General features: G+C 47.5%; 8 protein-coding genes across 15 annotated transcripts; 3 read left to right on the top strand and 5 right to left on the bottom strand.

Annotated features, from left to right (window-relative positions):
- Positions 1 to 867: 867 nt before the first annotated feature.
- On the bottom strand, positions 868 to 1851 carry CG14247 (uncharacterized protein). Its single transcript, NM_143245.3, has one exon. It carries the CDS (start codon positions 1650 to 1652, stop codon positions 1092 to 1094), a length of 561 nt encoding a protein of 186 aa, NP_651502.2. The 5' UTR covers positions 1653 to 1851; the 3' UTR covers positions 868 to 1091.
- Positions 1852 to 3153: 1302 nt separating this feature from the next.
- CG6403 (uncharacterized protein) lies at positions 3154 to 4044 on the top strand. Of its 2 annotated transcripts, none has more exons than NM_001300620.1 (2): positions 3154 to 3222; positions 3365 to 4044. In NM_001300620.1, exons 1-2 carry the CDS (start codon positions 3213 to 3215, stop codon positions 3814 to 3816), a joined length of 462 nt encoding a protein of 153 aa, NP_001287549.1. In that variant the 5' UTR covers positions 3154 to 3212; the 3' UTR covers positions 3817 to 4044. The 2 variants fall into 2 exon arrangements, with proteins under 2 accessions (NP_001287549.1, NP_651501.2); NM_143244.3 differs by having other exon boundaries at positions 3365 to 3891.
- Positions 4045 to 9343: 5299 nt separating this feature from the next.
- On the bottom strand, positions 9344 to 12147 carry CG14246 (uncharacterized protein). 3 transcript variants are annotated; one of them, NM_001300618.1, is made up of 2 exons: positions 12082 to 12147; positions 9344 to 9694 (listed from the first exon to the last, which is right to left on the bottom strand). In NM_001300618.1, the coding sequence occupies exon 2, from the start codon at positions 9690 to 9692 to the stop codon at positions 9411 to 9413; it is 282 nt and encodes a 93-aa protein (NP_001287547.1). In that variant the 5' UTR covers positions 9693 to 9694; positions 12082 to 12147; the 3' UTR covers positions 9344 to 9410. The 3 variants fall into 3 exon arrangements, with proteins under 3 accessions (NP_001287547.1, NP_652260.1, NP_001287546.1); NM_144003.4 differs by lacking the exon at positions 12082 to 12147 and adding an exon at positions 11747 to 11943; NM_001300617.1 differs by lacking the exon at positions 12082 to 12147 and adding an exon at positions 11543 to 11643.
- On the bottom strand, positions 10120 to 10734 carry CG14245 (uncharacterized protein). 2 transcript variants are annotated; one of them, NM_001300619.1, is made up of 1 exon: positions 10120 to 10734. In NM_001300619.1, the coding sequence occupies exon 1, from the start codon at positions 10698 to 10700 to the stop codon at positions 10389 to 10391; it is 312 nt and encodes a 103-aa protein (NP_001287548.1). In that variant the 5' UTR covers positions 10701 to 10734; the 3' UTR covers positions 10120 to 10388. The 2 variants fall into 2 exon arrangements, with proteins under 2 accessions (NP_001287548.1, NP_651500.1); NM_143243.4 differs by having other exon boundaries at positions 10342 to 10734.
- A 632-nt stretch (positions 12148 to 12779) lies between the features above and the next one.
- On the bottom strand, positions 12780 to 13328 carry CG14244 (uncharacterized protein). Its single transcript, NM_144002.3, has 2 exons — positions 13308 to 13328; positions 12780 to 13244 (listed from the first exon to the last, which is right to left on the bottom strand). Exons 1-2 carry the CDS (start codon positions 13318 to 13320, stop codon positions 12937 to 12939), a joined length of 321 nt encoding a protein of 106 aa, NP_652259.2. The 5' UTR covers positions 13321 to 13328; the 3' UTR covers positions 12780 to 12936.
- Positions 13329 to 14244: 916 nt separating this feature from the next.
- Positions 14245 to 19614, top strand: CG6420 (uncharacterized protein). Of its 2 annotated transcripts, none has more exons than NM_001300616.1 (4): positions 14245 to 15294; positions 16347 to 16535; positions 16608 to 18542; positions 18614 to 19614. In NM_001300616.1, the coding sequence occupies exons 1-4, from the start codon at positions 14749 to 14751 to the stop codon at positions 18671 to 18673; spliced, it is 2730 nt and encodes a 909-aa protein (NP_001287545.1). In that variant the 5' UTR covers positions 14245 to 14748; the 3' UTR covers positions 18674 to 19614. The 2 variants fall into 2 exon arrangements, with proteins under 2 accessions (NP_001287545.1, NP_651499.2); NM_143242.3 differs by having other exon boundaries at positions 18614 to 19137.
- A 40-nt stretch (positions 19615 to 19654) lies between these two features.
- Yif1 (Yip1-interacting factor 1) lies at positions 19655 to 21590 on the bottom strand. 3 transcript variants are annotated; one of them, NM_143241.2, is made up of 4 exons: positions 21435 to 21590; positions 20595 to 21133; positions 20153 to 20539; positions 19655 to 20094 (listed from the first exon to the last, which is right to left on the bottom strand). In NM_143241.2, the coding sequence occupies exons 1-4, from the start codon at positions 21481 to 21483 to the stop codon at positions 19861 to 19863; spliced, it is 1209 nt and encodes a 402-aa protein (NP_651498.1). In that variant the 5' UTR covers positions 21484 to 21590; the 3' UTR covers positions 19655 to 19860. The 3 variants fall into 3 exon arrangements, with proteins under 3 accessions (NP_651498.1, NP_733163.1, NP_733164.1); NM_170284.2 differs by having other exon boundaries at positions 21450 to 21590; NM_170285.2 differs by having other exon boundaries at positions 21462 to 21590.
- A 481-nt stretch (positions 21591 to 22071) lies between these two features.
- CG6425 (uncharacterized protein) lies at positions 22072 to 24296 on the top strand. The gene is made up of 3 exons (NM_143240.3): positions 22072 to 22263; positions 22323 to 23345; positions 23411 to 24296. The coding sequence occupies exons 1-3, from the start codon at positions 22197 to 22199 to the stop codon at positions 23440 to 23442; spliced, it is 1122 nt and encodes a 373-aa protein (NP_651497.1). The 5' UTR covers positions 22072 to 22196; the 3' UTR covers positions 23443 to 24296.
- The last annotated feature ends 721 nt before the right edge of the window (positions 24297 to 25017 follow it).

Raw genomic sequence — 25017 nt, 5'->3', positions numbered from 1 at the left:
GGCAAGGAATGCAAAGCGTGGCAGAAATAGCGAAATAAAAACGAAGAGAAATATATGCAAATTGAAGATTTATTAAAGCCAGACAAAGGAAGACGGGGTCGTGATCCTACACCGGGCGTTAACAGTTGACAGTAATTTCCTGCATCTGGACGCGCTCAAAGCAAAATGCAATTTCCGTTGGGGAGCTCGGTGGAGTTCGGTCCGCTCTTTTTTATGCGCCGCCCAGCTGCATGTGTCATTATTCTTATGCCGTTTACCTGGGCCATGCTTTATGCCGGCAAGGACAAAGGCTTAAACCTGTAAACGGGCCTGAGAGTCGGTTAGAGCCAGGCCCGCACGGATCAGAGCAGCTGCTGCCATGGCGCACCGTAAAAAATATAACCCCACCTATGGGTGGGGCAAAGTAAAAAGGCACATCAAAGGCGGGAAGCTGACCTCCAGACCTCTGGAACTTCAGGCCTTCAGACCTTCAGTTGCCAGCAGACAGAGGACGGCATAAAGGAGAGTAATGGCAAAGGATAATGCGTGGCTTTGCGGAAGTGTGGGAACTAAAAGGATTTGCCCCATGCGCCGCACTCTGGAGCACATCGTCATTTAATATGCTCAAATGAGCAATAACTGCAGTTCACAAAGCGTGTGAGGTATTATTTAGAATTCACTAATCCCATAAGTAGATCCAAACAATGAAGTGCTCTAAATATATAATGACACGAAACAATACAATCCAAAAATATACTGTATGCTAAATACAATTGGATATTGATGAGATTTGTGCTAAATATCGCAATTATTTATAAATCAAAAGCATTAAACTTTGCTAAAAAATATTTGCAGCAAACAACTATACCAGAATTTCTTTTTTTTTTAAATCAATTTCATTATCAATCGCTTGTTACGCTTATCAGTGTTTTGAACAAAAACATCCACATCAGTAAGAAACTTTTTACTTTATTTACAGATAAAACTAGTGAGTGAAATGGCGCAGTATGACTACCCAATAAATTAATGAATATTCGAGCTTGGGGTAGGCAAAACCCGGCCATTTGATGTGATTATTGATATAGCTTGTACATGGTTAACCATCCGCCGGATCAGTAGTACGCCTCGCACTCCATCTGGCGGCGCCATTGTGACCAGTCCGCACAGCCCACCACCTCGGAACTGGACACGAATCCACTACCGGCGGCGCAGTTGAGCAGCAGAGGTGTGGCATTTATGCTGGGACACAGGTAGAATCGGTTGGGATCCGGCGAGGCCCAGGGCGATGGCACGATGCCGGTAGTGGTGTCACAGCCAGCTGACAATTGGGCGGCCACCTGCTCCTCCGAGGGGCGGCAGGCTGGCCAGTGGTCATAGGGCAAACAGCCCAGATAACCGAGACCGCTGAAAAATCCCCGGCCAGGCGGACACTCCAGCTGCAGCGGTTGTCCGCCATCGGAGCACACGTAGAATATGTTGGGGTCCGGATCTCCCCACATGTCCGTGGCATGTCTGCATGTTGCATTCGTGGTTGTGTCAGGGTCGGTGGTGGCTGCCACACCCTGCTGCAGCAGCTGCAGCATGGTCAGGATCAGGATCAGGAGCAGAATCCGGGGGAAGTTACTCCATTTATTTTTCATAAATAATTTCATCACGAACAGCCAACGGAGCATTTATTATTATGACACACAAAGTTCGCGTTCGCTCTGATTTTACTTTTCTTTTCTTTGTTTTTTTTTTTTTTTTTACGAACTGCAGTTGGGTGATAAATTCAGATATTTTTTCACTCGCTTCTCATCATTTGGCCATAAGCTGGGTTCGTTAATAAATTTATGTGTGTGCTTCCTGCTGAAAAACCCGAGTCGACTGATTGATGTCATCGCCATTGTCTTTCGCTTTTATACCCATGCTCATTGCATGACTTTCCATGTTCCCTGCAAACCTTATCGCAGCTATTTTTACAGTCATTTTTCATCGGGCATGGGGCACCGGGCATTGGATTTTTCGGGCATTTTTATTTTGGTCTTAAGTGACGTCGTCACTCTCTTTTGGCAGCATTTTGTTGATTAGATAAGACGGACTGGTTTAAAGTTCTGTGCTCTCCGGTCGATAAGTTCTGGAAATTAATGGCACGAGAGCAAAAGATTTCAATCAGCAGCTGGCCAAAAATTTCCTACTCTCATCGTTGTTCGATTGTCAGAATTTCCCTTTGCTAACTGGGCCGAATGAATCAGAGTGCCATTACGATTTTCGACTACCGAAAACGAGCTGACACACACACATGCACATCGCTTATCTAAGCGATAGCAGAGTAGAGACATTAATTGCCTTTTAAATGAAGCCAAATTGGAAATTATTACTGCAGAAATCAGTTCGAAATTTAATTACGCTCCACTGCCGAGATAATGGAGCATTTTCGAATGGCTTCAGTTGTATGAGTATTCAGTTGCAGGCCCAGCTGCCGTCAAAAGTTCTAATTGATTTGGCTTAGAGCGCCCAAATGGAGGAGCACAGCTGGCGCTGCCTGGAAAGAAGTCACTTTGCGGCCAGGACACGAAGCCAGCCCATAACCTGCTGAAACAAAAAAAAAAAAGGGAAAAAGAAAAACTTCTTAGCCGTTTTTGTTGTTGAGTCACGTTGTCAATTCAACTTCCTTACTTACTCGCTTCTCCACTTTTTGCACTCTATTTACGCGAGCCCCAAGTTTAAATAGGCAAACTTCGTGGAGTTCTGCCAAAGTTGACAATATAATCGACATAAATTCCAATAGGCTTGCTATCGATGTTGGCTTCAACCGGCAGGGAATTCAATTAAAAGTTTCCCAGACGTGAGCAGCAGGTGACAGTGAGAAGCGAACATTTGGCACCATGGCACTCCGAAATCAATGTTACTTCGGTTCGTGGAACTGCTCATCGCCAACCACTTGAGACGTGGTATCTGCCACAGGCAGAACAGCAAATTAAGCCAAGAATTTGCCATTATCTGCATAAGAAAAACACCCGATAAGCGATGTGGCCAAGACCAGAAGCCAAAACAGCCCGCGCACTACGTTCATCATCGGAAGTGTCAACAAGTCAATGGCAATGGCAATGATATGGTACCGCTCTCGAAAGTCCCGATAAGTTGCCCGATCGGATACTCGTTGAATGTTATAAAAGTCCAATCAGTGGCCTTCCATTCGTTTAGTCTGCGTTAAATTTTTGAATCGAGAAGAAGCTGATAAAGGAATCACCATGCTGAAAGGTAAACATCCTTAGGAATAATCTACTCAACTATAGTGCGTTCGATAAAGTGAATTTCTAGAATATTATCACATTTCCTGGAACTATGAGTTTGATAATCTTAATCACGCATACTATTTATCACTTGCCTATTCTCCCTGCAGCACTCATCATTTTCTTTGGCATCCTGGCTCTGGGCTATGCCGCCTCCGTGGGCACCGCCAGCGATGCCAGCGAAGTTTGCCAGTCGCAGGACGAGCTATGGGGCGGCGAGGATATCAGGAAGTTCTACTTCTGCCTGGACGGCAAGGTGATAGCCGACGAATGCGACTCGGGATACTATTTCGTGAACAACGCCACCATCAGCGGCTGCCTGCCCTCCGACCTGATGAAGCCCTCCTGTGTGAACCTCGACACCAAGGTGCCCGACTGCACCGGAACCAGCAAGTTGCAGCCCCAGGCCGCCGACGATGTGGCCAGCTTCTATCTGTGCACCAGCGAGGGAGCCACGCTCCTGTCGTGTCCCGATGGCAAGGCGTTCGTCTCCCAGGATGGCTATCTGGGATGCTTCGCGTGGTCCGAGTGGCGTTCGTTGCGTAACTGCGTCGACGACTGATGATGTGATGTGTGGCGTTTTAATTATAGTTCATCCATCGCCATCCACTTGCCGCGATTAAAAGTGTCCGAATTGAAATGTTATTAACTTTAAATTGATTGGAAAATAATTGATATATGAGCGGTGGTCGAGTGGGCCAGATATGATAAGCGCTGACACATATTGAAGCCAACAAATTGAACTGCTGCGACATTTCCGAGAACTAACATACACAATTCGTTATGCCATAAATCCTGACTTGCCCCTCGCAAAAGAGCAAAATGGCCGGGCGTTGGGAAAACATTTTCAAGAAAATTCCAATCGCATGTGCGAAATTGGGATTGTGAGTTTTGTGAGTTTGTGTGCTGGCTGCTGCCGCAGTGCAAAACAATTGTCGCCGCAAACTTTTGCGCAAAACAAACAACGCCGGATGGGGGACAAATTACAGGGGCCAGCGAAAGGACAAGGAGCATGGAGCAAGGAACAACTGCAGGACATGCTCCTGGTTTTCCGATGCCGAACACATGTTCGTCTGGCGAGAGGTCCTTGGTGGCAGTTCAGCTCGTCGGGCTAAAAATGAGTTTAAAGTTCGATGCCGAACCGCATTAATCTTATGCTGTTGGTGTGTGCGAAGTGGTGCAACATGAAACCAAAAGTTGCCAATGATTGCGTCAGATGCCCCAAAGGGAGTCACGTGGAACAAGGCAGCTGGAAGCAGATCTAGTGGGTTTCCAAGTGATCCATCCACCAGTTTCTGTTCCTTGCTCTTACATTTCCAGCATGAGAACTCCCAGTCCTTTGATCACTCGCAGCGATTGCACATCCCCGACTAGGTAATAAATGTCTGAGTGGGAAGGCAGGGAGGCGGCGAGGGCCAAGTGTCAGTGACACGGAACTACAGCCAGGATGGAGTACGGATGGAGTGTGGAATGGGCCGTCCCAATCCTGCTGCTCAACCACCCAAAATGAGTTAGTCAGGAAATTGCATTATTTGTCTTTGGCCGTTGCGGGCAAAAACCGTACAATGATGGCGAATGCAGAAAGAGGGCCCAGTGTGTGGATGCGGACGACAATGCTGTGCCGCAGCAGCACCATTCCTCCCATGGGGCACTAACTAGTGTGGCAACTATCCCCATCCCCACCTCGTCCGCTGCTCGTTTTGCTGCCTCGCCAGCCACTTTAAAATGGCGTGGCTATCTCCGGACCCCGGCCGTCACACATGCGAGTTTTCAAACGCTCCGAAGTCACAGCAATCTTTCTGCTCCATTTCCGCCCACTCCTGCAGCTGTTGCTGCCACCACATTCTAGATTCCTGCTGCCCTCCAACTCCTCCAGCCGCTCCAGCTGTTCCAGCGCCTCCTGCCACTGCCGCTGTTGTTGCATTTTAATTGCATGGATGCCTGGGCCGTTCGGACCATTAATCCTGCACAAGTTTTGTGCAAAAATTGCGAAAAGGGATTTTTAAAGTCACAACTGTCGTATGTTATCAGCACGCCCAGGGAGAATAGCTCCAACACAAGGAGGTCCACACTCAGAGAAAAAGTAAATTAATAGCTTATTAAATATCTGTCGAGTTTTGAATACACAATGAGACATATTTCTGGCATCATTCTAGTTATTTGTTTTTATTACAAACTTTTTAAAAATGAGATATATGTTAAAGAACTCTTTATTTTTTTTTGTTTTTGCCTGCTGAAAAATAGAATGCCTTCCGTATTTTCCGAGCTGAGAACTCGGGCCTGAAGTTTAGAGTCCGTCTTGTAGGACCCAGTGCCGCAGTGGTGCTTGGATTTAATTGAGTTTACAATTGTTTTGTGGCCACTCTGCGCCGCTCTTCAGCTGCCAGCGGCCTGTGAACTCTGACCCCTGGCTGATGTGTTGTTACATTAATTAAGTTTGCTGCGCTGGTCCGCATAAATTACGCCGACAACAGGGCGCATACGCAATGCGCTCGTAGTTTCTTTACGACTATTTGACCAGCCCACTTCCGTGCAGTGGCCATTGTACAAGTCATTTTTCGTCGAATGCTCATAATTGGCATTTTAAGAGTCGCAGGCCTCTGTGGTGACAGTCAATGGCAGCCCCCGACTTCCTCCAATTTGCACCCCCTTCTGCGGCTTCTGTTCAATGATTTTTCAGTGCGCGCATTTTCGCGCTTGAATTGCTGGCGAACAGAAATGGGGCTGGAAAAGTTGGCTTAAACTTTTCCACTTGAATGGCAGCGGAAGGTTTTATGCGCCTCGCTTCCACTGTGCCACTGCCAGTTGCACGGAGTGTGGGTACTGTGCGGTGCTGGGTGGTGCTGGGTAGTTTGCTGGTGACTTGTGCCACATTGTGCTGCCGCCAGCGGCAGCGGCGCATGAAAGTATGCAGCATAAAATTTGTGCTCGGCAACAAATAAATATTTGACCCCAGCTCGCAGCAGGGTGCCAGCCCTTCCACCATTTTTGCGCTGCCGTTGAATTTATATTTGCACTTAACAACCGTGCAACAACAAGGGGCACAGGAGCAGCGACAACGACAACGACTACAATGCAACCACAACTCCAAGTTGCCGGCAACAACAGCAATGGCAACTACCGCAGCACCACTTTCGAGGGGGAAAAGTTTGTGTGGCTTATTTTTCGGTTACAAATCAAATCCAAAATCGCATTAAAATTGCATGCAGCGGAAAAATTGTGCAGCCAGCAGCACACAGGGCGATTGTGAGGGGATGTGTGAGGAGAGCCCAAATAACCGCGTAACCAGAAGCCTTGCCACCATAAGGACCTGCCAGGACCTCCCAGGATCTGCGCGAATGGAAATGGTGGCTCAGCAGGGTGGTGCTGAAGTGGCACCGAACTGTTGTTGTTGTTGTTGTTGTTGTGGTGCAAGACATTTGCTGCGGTATTTTTGCCCGATTGTCGCTGTTGTTGCCGTTCCAATTGAATTTTTGCGAGACGAAATCACTTCAACGCCTTCGATTTCAATTTCCGCCACATTTCAAATTTGTATTCAGTTATTGCATTTTGCCCGATTCAACATTCCCCATTCGTAATCGTTGTTTTGGGGCTTGGAACTTGTCTTTACACAGGACCAAAGTTGTTTTGTAGATATTGATCGGAAAATTCGTTTCGCGCAGATTGTAATTGCATTTTCGTCGGTGACTGAACACAAAAATCAAATTCAAGTTTTGTGGTACATCGATTACACTGATTGATGCCGACAATGGAACAAGTTATGATGATTCTTGCTTATGACTGTTATTAAATGCCAAGAAATGCCCCAAGGAAATGGTTTGCTTTTAAGAAGCAGAAAGTCATCATCAGAACTACCTACTTTTTTCCACTCTTGCTCTTCAATTTCTAATTACTCAGTTTTTTTCTTGCTTTCTCTGTGCATTTCCTCTATCTTTTCTCCCACAGCTTTGATACCGCATTCCATTTTCCGTATCTGCGTCCGTGTGATTCGATTGCTTTGCGATTGGACACGCACATAGAAAGGCTTTCTCTTTTCCCATTCCTTATGTGGCTATCTCCCTGGAGTTCGCCGCATCTGGTTGCGCAAGGCAGTACTTTTTTGATGGGCTAACCAGTTACGGCATATCAATGCAAGCCGCCAGTTAACCCATTAAAGCCTAACATATGCCATTTATATTTGTAATTTAAGGTATTTCCTTGGTAAACTCCTCATATTCTAATTTATAATCGAAGTATTACCACTTGCTTTATATTTTGATATAATTTAGTGGGTTAAGCAACCAACATTGAGACCTGCTTTCTCCATTACGGCGGCTTTTCGTGCATTTGTCGCTGCTGCTGTTTCTGCAGGTCCTGGGCGTAGTCCTGGTCGTGTTCCTGCTCCTGCTCCTGCTCCTGTCCCTGCTCTCTCTCCCGATTCTCTTGCTGTTGTTTGCTGTCACTCGAGGACGTCGCTGTCTGGCTGCCTGAACGACTGAATGGCTAAATGGGCGGCGTGCTGTTGTTGTGGCCCAAGTTGTAATGGTGGGGCATCAATATCTCATTTGTATAACATATCGTAGTCAATATGAGACACGTGTATAAGTATCTAGTTTGCTCTGTGGTGGCTTTGGCCATGCCGAGTTGGGGGTGCTTTTGGGGGTCCGTTGCATGTCATTGTAATGGTATCATGCTGTAACAGATTTCTGTTTACCTTGATTTACATATGAAGGGGGTTGTGGGTGGTTGGGTTGGATGGTTAGGCGGTTAGGCGGTTAGGTGGGTGGGGCACACAAGCCGCAACAGAGCAAACAAACGACACTGCTGCTCACTCCTTCGCTGTGGCACGTAAATAGAAAAGAAAACACTTAAGCATGCACTTAGTCTTTGCGCCTTTCACTTCGTGTCGATGGCGATGTCGATGGCTGTGTCGCTTTGGATCAGGACATATATGTAACACATATATTGGTATGGGTGTGTATAAGCACATGTGTGTGGGCGCCAGGATGCGGCGTGTGTGTGTGTGTGTGTGTGTTGGCTGTGTTGTGTGCTACCAACTGCGATTTATGCAAATTTGTTTGGCTGCTGAGCCAAGCCCCGCTGTCGACTTTTTGTTAACAGTTTCTGTTGCCTCCCCTCCTGTATTCTTTCTTTCGCTTCTGGTTCTGGTGTGTCCTGTGCGAGTCCTTTGTGCTGTTGCTTGCCCCTTCCCCCTTCCAAACACCCACTAAGCAAATAAAGTTATTTGCATGCGCAAGTAAATCGATTTGTGTATATCAAATTGTGGGGCTTCAAACAAAAAACAAAATGAACGAATAAGAGAAGGAAAAAGCGCGCACACACTCACGCAAAGCTGAAAGCCAAACAAAAGCGGAAAAACAAAGATTACCGCTTTGCCGCAGCTGCAACAGGAGGAAAAACGAAAATCTGGATCACACGAATCGCTTAATATTGATCGAACGCCAATGGCCGCGCACACACTTATGTATATGTGAGCTCTAAATTCAAATACAATTAATTAAATGCTGTTGGCCGCTTTAGCGCCGCTTGATTCCCAATTTAATTGGGGCACAAAACAAATTTCGCAATTACATTAGGCGGCGGCTGTGGAAAATTCATTGGGGCGATCGGGGCGGAAATAATACCCGAATGTGCCGCAAAGCTGGCTACACATTTTGTTTGTCCATTTGAGAGATTTCCGCTGCAGCTAATTAAAAATTATTAAAACTAGCGCGCGAAGTTAAGTCCGTGCAGCTCAACGAGTGCTCGCCGACCATGGGAAATTGCCGTCATGTCAATTTACCAAATTGGGCAAACAAACAGGGGGCACAACCATACTGTTGAAGCACCAAGGACACTCCATTCCATTCCACACTTACACACACGCACGTACATTTCGTAATTGTTGCACGTATGGCGTTTCGGCGGCATCGAAAAACAACAGCAAATCCCCGCCAGCATCAACATGGGAGGCGGCCACCCGAAAGCGGCTTATGTCCTGGCCCCACCACCAACACCACCACCATCACTATCACCAGCACCACCTCCACGCCCATGTCCTTGGAGCAGCAGGGCGCGCATAAATTAACCAGCACTCAACCGGGAAAAATCGAAAAGCGCTTTTTAATTATATTTTCGACAATTTGTTTCAATACATGCGAACGCGCGCGTCCTGTTTTATTTGCGCGGCTTTGTGGGCGGATCCTGCGGTTCGGTCCACTGCCAGTGCTTCCACTTTACGCACCGCCGCTCCCGGTCGTAGAACAGCTCGTTGGCCGGGCAACGCTGCAGCTGGGCGGGTCGTTCCCGTTCCCAATCCCTATCCCGCTCCCGCTCCTCCTCCATTGATTTTCCGCCGCACTGCCAGTAGGCGGTGGGATCCCAGAAATGCCGGTAGCTCTGGCCCAGTTCCTCGGCACTGCGACAGCCTGGCTCTCCGTTGTAGTCCCGACCGGACATGGCTGAAAGTGAGAGGACACGAATTTAAGGACATTCAATTTTGGCTATCAAACACGGATATATTAAAGTCATTTCCTTTGGGCCCAAATAATTTAGTCCCAACAGTTGTGTAACTCAATATAGTTGAAGCTGCGTAGTTGTACATAAATAAATGTATTTTTAACAATATTTTACAGCCTTGTAAAAGCGCATTTAAAAAGTTCGCGATGTAAGTATGATTTTTTTGCACTCGTAGCATACGCAAATATTTTTTAAAATAAACTATTTATTGTCAACAAACAAACAGAAAAGTGCGGCGACAAATGTGTTTACGTTGTTTTAAGTGCTTTAGTTTAATGCCCGCAAAAACACAGTTAACCATTAAGCTAAAAGAGTTTATAAATTTTCTTTATTTTTTTTTTGTGAATTAAGTGCTTAAGAAAAATTTCCATTATTTATCTGACTGATTAATCGTGCCCTGACGTTACAGCAAAAATATTTATTTGTGCAAAGTCTTTGTGCTTATCTCACATGCGCTCAGTTACTAAGTTATTTATCAAAGATATTTACTAAATATTTACTTTTACTAGAGATTGCTAGCTTACTTCATTTCTCCTTCATTTCTTTGATTTTTGAATGCATGACAAGGAAATATTAAAAGAAAATAGTTAATATTACTGCATATTTGTTTTATTTTGTTATGTCAAATCTCCAATTCTATGCAGCAACTTCGGGTTGGCTGGGCGGCTGGACAGTGGGCGACCACACCCACTGGGGCCAGGGAACACAGGCCTTGGCGGAGTCCAACCAGGCGGAGGCAATGGGGCACTGGGCGAGGGTGGCGGGAACGCCCTGGGTGGAGCACACCCAGTAGGAGCTCTTCAGGTAGAAGTGGGCATAGAATGCCACCTCCAGCTCCTCGGCCGTTTGGCAACCGGGTTGACCAGTGGGCTTGGCCACAGCAGCTCCGCTGCAGAAGGAGGAGTAGCCGAGGATTAGGAAAAAGGCGAACAGAGGCAGGAACTTCATCTTGAACTAGGGGTGGCTTTCGTTGGACTGACCTATGCTAATCGGTGGCGAGCTTTTTATACACTCCACGAATAGCCGAAATCTTATCGAGCGGAACTGAGGTGTGATGCTGTCTGTGGTCGCGATAAGCTCATCTAGTATTTCCTGCCACCCCCCAGCAACCCACTCTGTTTTCGCATTTTATAGCGCTGTTTGTTTGCCCGATTGCTGTTTCTTCCGCTCGAGCCGAGCTGGATAGGAGCTGGCCAGTTGGGTCCAGGTGGGTACCCATCCCGGTCGGCCTGCTTGCATATTCATGACATCAACGGCAGCTGTAAATTATTTTCAGAGATAGCCGAGGCAGGCCGCAAACAAGCGGAGTAGCAACGATGTTGCCTCGGCTGGATACGCTGGCTAATTAATTCAAAACACTGCCTCAAAGGCATTTTTGGGGCTGGGCCAACAAATTTCACCTGGCTGCGCGGTGGGAGGAGGAGTACGCCTTAAGCCACACAACGTCCTTCGTCCTCCTGGCGCACTTGAGTAATTGCCCCAGTGCACTGCACAGTGCAGTCGGAGTCGGGAGTTGGGAAAAGGCCTCCTTGGCCTTTGTTGCTCAGTTTTGCGGATTGGGCTTTTGTTAGTTTTGGGCCATAAATTAAATCGGGTTATTAATGTCTGCCATTAAGTGAAGCCACCGGGAGGAACGGCACTTGGCTGGCTGCAAAATGCCCACTTCCTGCCGCCGTTGTCCTTGCCACAGTGATTTATGCTAATTCGTGTGGCATTTGTAGCATTTCCCCGAGTATTTTCAGATTTTCAAAGACAAGGCCATTATTTTAGACAGCGCAGGTAGGGCTCACCGTTCACTGATTTAAAATTCATTCGACCACTCCGAAATGCCGAAACCCAATTATGTGACGCACTTTTTTGTTCACTCTCGTCTCACTTTTAAAAACATACTTGCAGCGGTATTAAACGGAATGGAAAACAAAGAGGCAGAAATGCAATTAAATATATTGCGTATACGTCACGTATGCTAAAATTTCATTTCACAATTTTTATACCTCTCCCTTTGATTCACGCTGCTGCCTCTTCGTTTCGCCGTTTGGCTGGCGGAAAATTCTTTTACATGCAAATATTTTGTTGGCACTCGCACGCACGTCGCCCCGAAAGCGAGAAATAAAAATTCAATTGAATGGTATTTTTTCGCCGCTTATTGATGTGCTCGGGGGCCTGACAAAGCGTTTGACTGACAACTGTGAAATGAAATAAAATTCTCGCACCAACTACATGGGCGAGTGCATCAAAAATAGTGCAACTTATTGCCAGGCAGCCAGGGAGCAAAGGGATCGGCTCGATGGCGGTTGCGCCCACATATTGATTTATGACAAATGCCCACCGAAAAGGGGGCGTGGCCCGTCAGTCAAGACCGCTTAACTGGCGTCAGAAGCCGCGCGTTAACAATGGCAACCGTAATTGCAACTGGCCATCGGCGGATCATCATCACACGGCTGGCATAAAAATACCCAATGCAATACCCAAATCTCCGCCATCCGGGACACTGAGAGAAAAGAGTGTGCCTGTTAATATGATTCATTGAGATATCATCATCGAGACTCGCACTGAGATATGCGACTTATCGCTCTCGCGGATCGTGCTCTTGACATTGGCCAGATAAGATGACGGGGGAAACTTGGGGACATGGAGACGTATTGCCTCAAACATTTTTGGCACCCATCTCGATGCATTCTTCATTAGCTTTGGATGCTCTTCAAAGGCATTACTAGAAATAATTGGTTTATTCTCGGCATTACAACAGCTTCATGATATTTCTGTCACTTGTAATGAAAAATAAATAAATAGATTATCAAGTTCCTATCTACTTAAATTTGGCTTACCTATATTTTCGTTATTATTTGCTTAAATTATGTTAAAGAGCGTGACATATTGTTTAATCTTTGCAGTGAAAAAAACCTCCTGAATTCTGCAAACGGATATTGTTATACAAATCTAATAAATTAGCATGTATTTAATATAGTTTTTCTATACTGAAATGCAAATTATACGTGTTAATTTCCCTTTTTTTTTATGCTTTTTATTATACCCAACACAACAATTTTTTAATTGTAATAAAGAAGAGTAAGGAAATTTTCATTTATCAGAGAAATGACCAAAATTTAAACTGTGAAACATAATTTTTAGTTTAAGCCTAAATCCATTATTGTGGCCAAGCAACACGGACTTGCTCACTCTTTTAGCATCCACTCCATCCAGGAGGACGACTGGGCGGCTCCTGGCATGGCTTCCACTCCCAGGCGGTCCATGGCACACAGGCGTTGAGGTCCTGATCGAATCCGGTGTTGGGCTGGCACTTATGAAGGTGCGCCTGCGAGTTGATGGCGCTGCAGAGCCAGTACTTGGTGGGGTCCAAACAATAACGCTGGGGGATTTGCAGCTCCGCCGGGTGGAGGCATCCCGGCTCAGTGGAGTCGTTGCACATCGAGCGGATTCCGGACGGAAGCAGGAGCAGCACAAGGCAGCATGCCAGTGACCAGGAAAAAGCTAATCGGATATAATCAGCTTTAGTCCTTCGAATTGCGACGAATAGCGAGGGCATATACTCACCTTGCGGATGCATGGTTTTAGTGAAAGTGGTTAATTTTCCTGCTGTTGCAGATGGTTTTTATACAAGCAGTCCGGCCCCTCAAGTGGCCATTCTTATCAATCGCTCTTGATTGATTCGAGTTCGATGCGCTGCTCGAGGTCGTCGCTTGTTTGCCCATCCCACTTGGTCGGACTAAGCTGATGGGGGGGGGGGGGGGTGGAATTCCTAGGGTGACAATGCCAAGACAAAAGACATGTGTCCCAAACGAGATTTAGCTGGGAACTTCAATGCAATTGGCAGTGCAAAGTAACGAGAAAATGGGAGCAAGTAAAAGGCGGAAGGGCAGCAAAACAGCAGCTTCATTCTTCTTCTTCTTCACTGGCCAATTTCGCAGGACATGCCAAATGCATTTCCGGCTAACACCACACACACACTACCAGTGGCTGGAATAACGCAAGTCACTGTCATTGGTTTCTGTCGAATGTTGTTTATTTTGTTGGTTGTCCATTGATAAACCAAAAAAAATGAATACTGGAAAAGTTCAAAAAGGAAAAAGGAATCATAAAATGGACTTACAAAATAACCAAAGTTAGGTTATATAACTAAAAACTTTAACATTAAAGTTAGAACTTTATTATTTTCATATTTTTCATAAAAAAAAATGGAATTTATGAATATCATGAAATTCAAATTACGCGCCAAGCGTTTTAATGCTGCCCATTATTAAAAATATTGGCATCATTGATTGCAAACTATTTTGGACAGTCTGGCTGCCTTCACTGGAAATATTTTGTTTCAATGATAATGCTCGTAAATATTTTATACATAAGATGCTAAATCTTTAAGTGCACTTGTCTTAAGAAAGTAATAACAAAAGCAATTTATATATTTCGGCCTTAAATCGTTAAGAGTGACCAGTCTTTGGAGCGTTGTAAATCCAGCTCTTCGAACATCGAACAGTATCGACGGAAAGTATCGACGTTTTCTCACATCGCTAAGCCCAATCAGAAATTAGAAATAAATTAAGTAATTTGTGCGGAATAAAAGCAAGCGTGCGGCCGATGCGATAACCGCGATCCCCGTCACCCTTACCCCGCCGCCACCACGCCGTGATGCAGGCAACCAGCGCAGTGGCCGGAAAACTCGGAAAACTTGGCGAACGCAGCTGCAACGGCAGAAACAACAACAGTGCAAGCACAGCCCCACGAAACTCGGTGTAGTGAAGGAATTAAATCTAATTATAAGAAGAAAACAAGTGAAGGGCAAGCCCAACCCCGCGGCGCTTAATTAGCGGCGACAGCCAGCGATTTTCGTGGCTGGGTAGGAGCAACTGCAGCGCCCGCAGAGCCACCACTAGCACCACTGGCACCTGGCATTCACATGGGCTGAGTGCCGAGTGGATCGGTGGATCGGCGAAGGCGCAGCAGCAGCAGAGGAGCAGAAGCGGGAGCCGCACCAGCGATGGCCAACCAACTGGACGCCAGTGTGAAGGACGACCTGAAGACGCAGTTCGTCACCCGCGAGGGCACCTACCGCCTGCTGACCCTCTCGGAATACTCGCGGCCCAACCGGGTGGGCTACAGCAGCAACCAGAGCTCGCCGCAGGTGCGCGTCTCCATGGTGACCCTGCCCAGTCCGGCGCAGGGCAAGCTCGGCTCGGATGTGGGCGTGGGCACACCTGTGGGCGGCGGAACAGCAGGAGCCAACACCACCACAACGAATGGCAGCTCGCCGGGAGCGTCGCCTACGGGAGCAGCCGGAGCCAGCACAGCAATATCGAATGGAGGCGCTGGCGGTGACTATAGCCACAGCAACCACAACAGCAACAGTGCCGGAAACAACACTGTGGAGGCGCGTCTGGGCGGCGGCATATCCATGCACTCCATGATGAACGGCGGCGTCGTCGACCAGAATGGCGTGGCCACCAATCAGGTCCTAGGAGGCGATCGCATATGCTTCAACTTCGGACGAGATCTCTACGTTTACTCCTTTCGCGGAGCCAAGAAGGTAAACATTGTCGGCCAGAGATAGTCTCCATGCGCAAGCACGTGCGATGGAGGAGAAATGGTGCAGGTGGCGGTGCAGCGAGCTTATCACACCAGAGATAGAATAGAGGCTGCCGGCAATTGCATTCCAGGCGGATTGCACCAGCCAATTGGCGAGGGCCTAAAATACCTTGCCATTTGCATGCAGTGTCCCCCCAGTGTGCTTAATTTGCTCCACTTCGAGCGCTTGATGATCAATTCGCTTGTTTGGCGTTTTTATGAATGTTTATTGCGCTCGAAGGCAGTCGGTTGTGAGCGGTTTCAGCTCATCCCTGCGCGCGGATTACCCTAACTTTTGTTTGCACCTGCTGTAGTCAACGAACATTCCGATAGAGTAATCCTGGTGCGGCTTTCGACCATCCGAATTGCTCATCGCGTCGCTTGTGTTTGCCCTGTTTCCCCTGCCCAGCAGCTGTTTCTAATTCTTTGGCATTCTGTGCGGCAACAGCTTGCGATTCTCCTTATGTATTTGCTTTAGCTGGCTTCTTTGTTGCCATAGTTATCTGCTGGCGAGAACTTGGCAAGGCTTGCATAGAGCTTTTCCCACCTGATTCCGCCAACAAGCTGTTAATTTCCACTCCGCTTTCCGAATGTGTTAATTTCCAATCTTATTTCAACCCACTGAACGTATTCTTCCATTCCAAACTTGGCTCAAACGAAATTATTTGAGCCTGTTCCGCTTTGCCATTTGACTTTCACTGCATTCATATTCTTAATCTTGAAAATTATTCTATGATGATGACTTATATTTCAGTGATTTGTTTATACAAGCTCTCATCCAATAGCATCTTGTTGCACAAAGCATCGAGCTTATGATATCAATAGGGTGGACAGCTTATAAACATTTCCATCTTGGTCACAAGATATTATATAAACTTGGCTTCCATTCAGTGAACGTTTTATTTCAAAGAGTTTCTTGCCTCTTTAGGTTTACAATAGGAAAACGTAACGCAATTCAGAACGACTAAGATAAATATAAACAGATGATAGTGACTCTTGTTGACTTACTTTCAGGGCACGGAGATGAGCAAGCCGATCGATAAGAAGTTCTACAAGGGCACCAATCCCAGCTGCCACGACTTCAACATAAGCTCGGCCACGCCCACGGGAGCGCCCCTTCTGGTGGGCTTCACCACAGGTCAAATCCAGCTGGTCTCCCCGCACGTTGGTCCTCGGGAAGTGAGGAAGCTCTTCAACGAGGAGGTGAGTGTTCCACCTGAGATATATATATATATAGCCCTTCAAAGCAAACTGATTATTATGTGTGTTTTTCAGCGACTGATCGACAAGACCAAAGTGACCTGCCTAAAGTGGCTACCCAACTCACCGCACCTGTTCCTCGCCGCCCACGCCTCAGGTCACCTGTACCTGTACAACGAGGAACTACCCTGCGCCGCCACAGCGCCCAGCTATCAGCCCTTCAAGCTTGGCGACGGCTACACGATACTCACCAGCAAGTCCAAGACCACAAGGAACCCGCTCTTCAAGTGGGTCTTCAGCACCGACAACTGCTGCGTCAATGAGTTCTGCTTCTCGCCTTGCGGATCTCACTTGGCGGTGGTTTCCCAGGACGGTTTCCTGCGCGTCTTTCACTACGACACCATGGAGCTGCTCGGAATCGCACGCTCCTACTTTGGCGGCTTCCTCTGCGTGTGCTGGTCCCCTGACGGCAAGTACATTGTCGTGGGTGGCGAGGATGACCTGGTGACTGTGTGGTCGCTCCACGAGCGACGTGTAGTGGCTCGCGGACAGGGCCATCGGTCCTGGGTCTCTGTGGTAGCGTTTGACCCGTATACCACCTCGTACACAAACTGGGATGGCGGCGACTTCAGCGACGATGAGAATCAAATGAACGAGTACTCCCATTCGCGAGAGGCGCGCTTCTCCGGAGATTCCACGGCCAACGGTGGCTTCGAGGGTTTCGACCGAAACTCCACACCCGTTCACGCTGACCGCAACGGACCACACTCGGCCTCCTTTCGCTCGGACGCTTCTTCGGCCGAAAAGCTAATGAGTTATAGACTTGGCTCCGTCAGTCAGGATACCCAGATCTGCCTATGGGACATCACGGAGGACGTTCTACGCCACCCATTGGTGTTAAGGCAGCCCGCTAACAGTGAAAGGGCCTATCTCAACGGTGGTGTCGACGAAGAAGCGGAAGCAGAAGACGGCATAAAGGTAATCCGACCAGTGGCCATGTCTGGTCAAGCGACTGGACAGCAAGCGGAATCGGGCAGCTGTAGTCCAACACGGGAAGCAGCGGGCGGAGGCACAGGGAACGGTGCTGGCGAGCACAGCAATAGCAGTTCCAGCAAGTTCTCAACCGCCAACTGCACGATATCCTCGCAATCCTCGCCCGACGACTGCGACACCGAGGCAGCCACTCCCGCCTCAACTTCATCGAATGCGGGCGCAGGCTCGGTGGCTGGAGCGGGAGCGGTGGCCTCAACGAAGCAGAACAACCGCAACCATGGCACTGGCAACTCAATCAAATTCCCCAACTGCATCAGCGCCACCAAGTCAGACAGCATTGACGGAGGCGGCGGCAGCGGGAGTGGACAGAGGCCGTCGCAGACTACATCGGGATACAACAGCAAGACTTCCAACAGCTCGAACAAGTCCTCCAACTCGGGCAGCGGCTTCAGCGCCTTCAACAGCCTCACGCAGCGTCTCTCGAACTTCAGTTTCCTGAGCAGCTCGGAAAAGAAGGGCGCTGGCTATGAGGGAAGCCATTCCACCGCGCACCGTCAGCACCGCAAGGCAATGAGCATGCTGAAGAGCTACAACCAACACAACCACACTGGCGGACACAACAACCACAGCCAGAGTAACAACAGCAGCTCCTCCAACTTTGGCCACTCGAGCACTCTGGATTCGAATGCAGCCGGGGCCATTGGCAGCAGCTCGACGGCGCATAGTTTCGGATCACTGAAACTGAGCCGGTCCTCGCACCACTCCTCATTGGCCACAGCCGCCCATGCGTCGGGATCTGCAGCGGGCTCTGGCTCCGGTGTCAGCAGCTTCGATCCCATGCAGCTTATCGGAACTCCTGCCTGCCCCCGTTTCGATGAGTGCCCACTGCTGGAGCCGCTGGTCTGCAAGAAGATCGCCCACGAGCGGCTGACGGCGCTGATCTTTCGCGAGGACTGCTTCCTGACGGCGTGCCAGGATGGATTCATCTACACCTGGGCGCGGCCAGGTCATGCCACGGTGAGTGCGACACCTTGATTCTATAGACTCGAAGCGGGCAATATTTTTAATGATATACCCTTCTTTGACAGCACGCCACTCAGCACTTGTCACCTGGACAGGCGGCGGCGCCCGGCGGGACGGTAATTTAGTTCAATAAAGTGGACTTGGTCAACTATCAGCGTAATCTTGTCAAGCAGCAGGAGCAGGAGCAGCAACAGAAGCAGTCGGTGATCTAGGTTAAAGCTAGGCGATTGATTTCGGTAATTTATTGATAGGAGCAAGAGTTTTAAAGGTTTTATGTTGCGTATTTTGTATTCCAAATGTAGCCTAAATGAGTTTATGAACCACACACGACACACCGTACACCCGTAATATATATACATATATACATATATGTATATATACGATATATAGCTATGTAAAACATAACTACGATCTATATACGCAGCATCATCAGGCAACAGAACAAACGTATATGTTTAATCTAAATTATTAGTTGTAAATGTATTATTTTTTTAGTACGTGGAATTTGTTGAAAACAAAGCAAAGCATGTTTATAACTATTTACTAAGTGCTAGCCTACACTACACACGATAAATAAAGCAAAAGAACGAAGAAGTGAACTGCATTAGCGAACTAAAATAAACAGAATCAAATAGAGGAATGGAGTGGAAGGGAATGAGAAGTGGACGTCTTTACACATCGTGCTATGTACTGAGTTGCGGTCGAGGCCCCAAACTAACCAACGACGAACTATCTAACTATGTAAACTCACGAACTAACCTAAAGTAGGAACTGTTATCATTACTAATACTATGGATTCGTATGCCTTTTATTTTTTGATGCAAGCCGCCGAGTGCAACGTTTTAGCATGCAGACGACAACCGAACAAATTAGACTAAATGCAGACAGGAACCGGAAATCGGTGATCGGAAATTTGAAATCTGAAACCCGAACCAACACAGCAACAAACATTTCACACATATATTTTATAACGAGCCAGGAGAAACAACAGTCGGCACCTTGCGATGTTAGCCAATAAGTTAACAATGAGCCGAGCAAGCAAAACCAACCAAGAACACGTTACAGTAAAAAAAGACTAAAATTTCAATAAAATTATATAAAAAATTAGTTTTCATAGCTGGTATTTATTTATAAAATGTGTTTGTTTCTAACAAAAATATGCTTCTCTCGCTCGAGTCTCAAATGAGACAACCACAAACTTCATGCTGGAAAACACAATGCCTAGGCTCTGTGGAATCGTTCGACATGTGAGTGGCCACCCTGGCCACGATTAACTCAAGGAGTATGCAAATTAACCTATCAAGCCTGTGGGTTAGAAGGTCTTGGGCACCGTCAGCACCTCCGCCTCGGGCAGATACAGGTGCTTGGAGAGCAGGAAGGCGAACAGCGCCTGTCCCGCGACGATCATGAACAGGAAGTAGAGTTTGCGCTTTTTCCCGCCGCTGTAGTCAAATTGCTGTGGATTGCCATACGGATCGTAGTTGATGGCTCCACTGGGCGCAGCCGGGGAGTTGTCCTGCAGCAGTTTCGTCCGCAACGTGCGGAGCTACAATGAAGGTAAGATTACTGATTGCTCCACAAGTGTAGAGCAAGCGCAAACTCACCATGAAGAAACCGAAGGAGAAACTGGTATACGCCAGTGCTATATAATATCCAGACTTAAAGAACAGCGTGCTAACCATCAGGCAGACAACTATATTAACGTACTTATAACCAGTGAATGCCAGCAGATCAAGCGTTTTCAGGCTCGTCTTCACATTCATTACGTACAGGGCTAGGGAGTAAATGACCAATTCGAAAATGCTATATGCCATGGCGCTGGAGGCCTGAATGCCGAGCTGCTCCGGCGAAAATCGCTTCTGCATGCCCAGAAGCAAACCCGCTACGATCACGTATGTGATGTAGCCCATGGTGGGCAGATAGAGATCTGGCGCATTAACATCATATCGTGGTTGCACTGGGTGCTCTTGGTCGTAGCGCAGGGACCAATCCTGAAAGGAGTATGTAATTTATATGGTTTCTCCGTTTGTGCTTCACCACTCTCACCTTATGCATATAGGGGAAAAACAGAAGGCGCAACTTCCTGCCCACGTAGGCGTTGTCCACTGCGAAGTAGTACTTGAGCTTGGCTACGGGCACCCACTTCTCGAACTGATTCTCCATGATCTGCTTGCCCTGATCCGCTAGTTTCTGACCGTACTGCATAGCCATGTCTTGCACGATGGGCTGCTGGAACATGGCGAACTGTGGGTACTGTCCAGTGGGTGGAGCTACAGGCTGAGGTGCTCCTATTCCGTAGGTGGGTGGCCCAGCCGCCTGTTGGGGAGGTGGTGCTCCATATCCGTATCCGGGCTGCTGTTGTGGTGGCTGCTGAATGTGCTGCGAGGGCTGGCCGAGATTGGGGTCGAAGCCATAGCTGTTGACCGGGGCCGGAGCAGGTGCTCCGTACATATTGGGATCTAGTATTCCGGGGCCGGTGGGCGGGGCCATGAAGGTGGCGCCACCGCCCATCATCGGAGCCGAGGGTCCCATGGCGTTAACATCACTCACACGCTTCGGCGGCCTTGGGCGACCGGCAGCTGAGGCTATTTTGGGACAGAGCAACCATTAGTTAGTGCCGGAGGATCTAAACGATACAACTGGGAAGCGGGGAACACAGGCACTCAAGCTACACACGCATCACGGAACGGAAACGCACAGCAGGCATAGAAACTGGGGAGCAGGATGCAGTGGAAGCCAGGAGCGGCGCACAAAACGGGGTAACGTGTAACGTAAACAGTGACAGCACTCCGGATTCCGATTCCGGTCAGCGGCGGGTGGGGAAATTCCGGAGTGGCTGCACCGGACATCCTTCAGGTATACTTGCTTGCGTAGCCTGATCCTTACAGTTCTCCCACTTACGGTTCCGCATACCCGGATTTGGATTGTAGTTCATCTTTCTGGATCAGTAAATTGTATTCAAAATTTCGCTTTTTAACACATCACCATAAGCATTTTGTTGTGTGACCGGAGTTTAGTGTTGCCAAATACCAAAGCATGACCGCCTACCAGAATGTTTGCACTCCGATAGATAAAATACTAAAAGTTACAAAAAAAAATTATAGATATCTTTGTTTTTTTTTTTTTTTGTATTATATTTTGTATATTTGTACATTTCTCTATTTTTATAACGTTTACTCCGTAAGTTTACTTATATGTAAATTTATACACTATTTTATTTATACACTAAACTTTCTTTAAGACAATTTCCTATTGTTCATCTTATTGCGATATATGGATTTATGTGCCAATGGATGTCTCAGTACTCAAATAACTGATTTCTTGCATTGGTGGTAACAGAAATATCATCAAGTCAGCCATTATATAAAAGAACATATGTAGATGAAAATTTAAATTGATTGTATTTTAAAGATAAAATATTTTCATAGATTTTGGAGAGTGGATTTTTTTATTAAACTATGCGTTTAAGTGGAAAAGGGCTATAAACAAAACGAGTTGAATAGCAGAGTGACCATGTGAGTTTTGACAGTGCCATCTGGCAACACTGTCGGCTTACTTTAATTTTTAGCGCATTCCGCAGCGCAAAACAAAACAAATTTGATTAGTTAAATAATTGACTGCAGTTCACTTTATTGTTAAGTCAAAGTTATGGAGAACGCACTTAAACGGCGATCTTTAACGCTCAGCACGCGTCTGCTGCATAAGCGCCACAGTGGTAAGGATTTCCAAGCTCGAAAAATCAGGAATATCCATAAAACAATCCTTTGTTAATAGCTTCACCACAGAGCGTACGCACAGGGCACAATGTAAGTGTATCCGTGGACACTCCCGGCTCGCCCAACTCCTCAGCAGTAGTGGGAATCACGTCCGACCTGGAGAGCACTCCACCACACAAACACAAGCCCAGCTTGGACGACAGTGTGGACTTCTCGCCCCGTTTGGACATCAGCCTTTCGCCCAGCTGCCTCTTCTCCCAGACACTGGCCACCGAAAGTCCGGAGGTGGGCTGGCGCTGGAACCGAAGCAGCAATGCCACCACGGACAGTGGCTTCGACTCCGCGGAAATAGGCAGTTTGAGCCAGCGCGAACGACGCCGGCAGATAGCCTTTAAGGGCGTCGAGGATAGACGCAGCCAACTGGACAATGAGCAGTGGCGGGCACAGCAGATGCGGGCTAATGTTCTTCTTAAGGAGCGCTGTGCTAGGCTCAATAGCCAGTTGGAGCAAATAGCTGTGTCCGAACCAGTAATGCCACTAAAAACTCCTAAAGCTCCGTCACCTGTTGCTCCCCGCACAAGATTAACCTGCACGAAGGCTACGCCAGAGCCAGTGCTTTCCCCTGTAGCTGCCTCCGATCCAATGGCAGACTTCCTCAACGACTCGGAGACGGATCTCTTCCTGCTTGAGGCCTCCCAGCAACTGGAGTCGAAAATAGAACACCATGAACCTCCCAAATCAAGCACAAGCACCACACCCACTAGGCACCACACGGCAAAGCGACCCTCCTTCTACATGAAATTTCTGGAAGACGAAAGCGAGGGCGAGGACTGGCTAAACGCCCTAGAAGAGGCAGTGCAGCAGGCCACAATGCCGAAGAAGCCGCGCACCTCGCTGCAGCGCTACAAATCAATGCCAACCACAGGGGATTCGTGCAGCGGAGTGTCCACCCTGACCAATGTGACGGCCAATTCAAATGCCTGCACAAGTGCCTCCTCCGCATCTGGTTCAGAGCTAAGGGATACTCCGCGCATCAAACGGCACGCCAGTTCGCACGCTCTGTCCCCAGCCACATCGCATGGTAAGTGCCAGAGTGAAGTCAAACATTTCTAGACCAAAGCAAACTCATCATTTCGTTCCCTGCAGCGCGCGGCAAACTCTTTGGCAGCCGGAAATGAAACCCGATTAGGTAACCAGCCCCTGAATACAATCAGCTTCCCTTCAGCGAGTACCAATTGTGATGAGCAAAGTTAGAGTTTAAGATATTTCGTTTTGTTTCGCTTGACTTGCGTGCCCCCTTGCCTGAGCATTCTGTATACGAGTACGCTAATTGATTAATGCAGCTCCAAAGCGTCTTTGAAAATGTTAATTTAAGCCTAATTAAAAATTAATTGTAATTTAAAGCAGGACCCTTAATATTCGCATCGAAGGCCTGTGCGTTCGTTCGGCGCATGCGACTCGCCATATGTTCGGCATTATCGGGCCGCGAACGCGCCGCCCACCAGTACCACCAGTACAGGTGGCAGGACGCAGACGGACAGGTGGATACGACTGGTCGCCGACAGGCAGTGAATTGACGTCCCCCGGTTGAGCTTTCATTCACGGATAGGAAGCTCGTTGAGTGCGACAGCGTTTTAAATTAATTGAAATGTAGGCGAAGGATTTCTGTTTTAATATTCAGACTATGGTTATATATAGGTCAGTTGGATTTCTTCGCGTCTTTGAGTTGCTTGAGAAGCAGCTGATAAACCCAACAAAATTAGTATTTAATTACACGTTACCTAAGTACGCCAATTCCTCATCATCTTCGATTGTTTCAATGAATATTTCGTTTTCTTTTTTCCACTATTGATAAACCTGTTTAATATATTATTAAGCCTAATGTAAATGCTTACATTGTGCTGGTTTTTTATATATGTATGAAACATTCAAGACCCAAGCCTTAATAATTTAGTGTATACAAAAGTATTTCTTATTTTTCGTTTATATTACATAAGTTGTATTGAAAAACAAATAAAAACTGCAACTTATTTATCTCTTGAGTTATTTTTCCGGCAACCAATCAAGCAAACATTACCCAATGTTAATTTATGTGGAGTTCATAAAATTAAATTTAAAATGCAATGAGGAGTCTAAGAAGGGATTTCCCTGGAAAACAGAATTTATGGCAAATGAAATCAAAGTGTGTGAATCCCATCTCGCACTTAAAACTCGGGAGGAGGCAACAATCAAGTCGGCATGAAAAGCCGGCGAAAGTTGCCCCAGCTGTCTTCACTTTTCGCTTGGCCTGCAGTTTAAAGGCTTGGGTGCTCGAGGCTTTATGAACCTATTTGGGCTAAGGTCAAAGTTGAAGCCCTTTCGCAGCCATTACGCGTAAGAGGCAATTGCGCCCATGTTTATGAATAGTCCTCCTCCAGTCGTCAGTAGTCCCTTCGCCATTCGAACCGCAGGAGCAAGTGACTCCATTCAGCCGAATCGTGCCATTCAGCCGAAAGTCAGCGAAAGTCAAGTATGCTGCCATATGTTTACGGAGCGCAGCATAAACCAATGACAAAACACTAGCTACAACTTAGCACGGAATGGTGGGTGGCTAATGGCAGCGGGCGTCCAAACTGGTGACGTCTGCGGGCAGCCAAAGCCGCTGCAGAAGCCAAGCCAACCGAGATGGAAAGCCTGAGTCGGTGGGAAAAGCCATAGCAAAAGCTTATCCAACGCAGCTGAGCAGCAGTAGGCGAGCAGGGGCGTAGTCGGGT

Source organism: Drosophila melanogaster, chromosome 3R (genome assembly GCF_000001215.4).
Source record: "Drosophila melanogaster chromosome 3R".
NCBI classification, from domain to species: domain Eukaryota; kingdom Metazoa; phylum Arthropoda; class Insecta; order Diptera; family Drosophilidae; genus Drosophila; species Drosophila melanogaster.
This window is presented reverse-complemented; position numbering and strand designations above follow the sequence as displayed.

What these genes read in the sequence shown, in the direction of transcription:
- CG14247 (NM_143245.3), bottom strand. Translation starts at nt 1,652, where the DNA reads ATGCTCCGTTGGCTGTTCGTGATGAAATTATTTATGAAAAATAAATGG.
- CG14246 (NM_001300618.1), bottom strand. Translation starts at nt 9,692, where the DNA reads ATGTCCGGTCGGGACTACAACGGAGAGCCAGGCTGTCGCAGTGCCGAG.
- CG14245 (NM_001300619.1), bottom strand. Translation starts at nt 10,700, where the DNA reads ATGAAGTTCCTGCCTCTGTTCGCCTTTTTCCTAATCCTCGGCTACTCC.
- CG6420 (NM_001300616.1), top strand. Translation starts at nt 14,749, where the DNA reads ATGGCCAACCAACTGGACGCCAGTGTGAAGGACGACCTGAAGACGCAG. An exon ending in CCTTTCGCGGAGCCAAGAAG is followed by an intron (nt 15,295 to 16,346) that starts GTAAACATTGTC and finishes ACTTACTTTCAG; the next exon opens with GGCACGGAGATGAGCAAGCC. An exon ending in GGAAGCTCTTCAACGAGGAG is followed by an intron (nt 16,536 to 16,607) that starts GTGAGTGTTCCA and finishes TGTGTTTTTCAG; the next exon opens with CGACTGATCGACAAGACCAA.
- Yif1 (NM_143241.2), bottom strand. Translation starts at nt 21,483, where the DNA reads ATGAACTACAATCCAAATCCGGGTATGCGGAACCGTAAGTGGGAGAAC. An exon ending in GAACCGTAAGTGGGAGAACT is followed by an intron (nt 21,134 to 21,434) that starts GTAAGGATCAGG and finishes GTCCCAAAATAG; the next exon opens with CCTCAGCTGCCGGTCGCCCA. An exon ending in TTTTCCCCTATATGCATAAG is followed by an intron (nt 20,540 to 20,594) that starts GTGAGAGTGGTG and finishes TACTCCTTTCAG; the next exon opens with GATTGGTCCCTGCGCTACGA.
- CG6425 (NM_143240.3), top strand. Translation starts at nt 22,197, where the DNA reads ATGGAGAACGCACTTAAACGGCGATCTTTAACGCTCAGCACGCGTCTG. An exon ending in GCTGCATAAGCGCCACAGTG is followed by an intron (nt 22,264 to 22,322) that starts GTAAGGATTTCC and finishes CTTTGTTAATAG; the next exon opens with CTTCACCACAGAGCGTACGC. An exon ending in GTCCCCAGCCACATCGCATG is followed by an intron (nt 23,346 to 23,410) that starts GTAAGTGCCAGA and finishes CGTTCCCTGCAG; the next exon opens with CGCGCGGCAAACTCTTTGGC.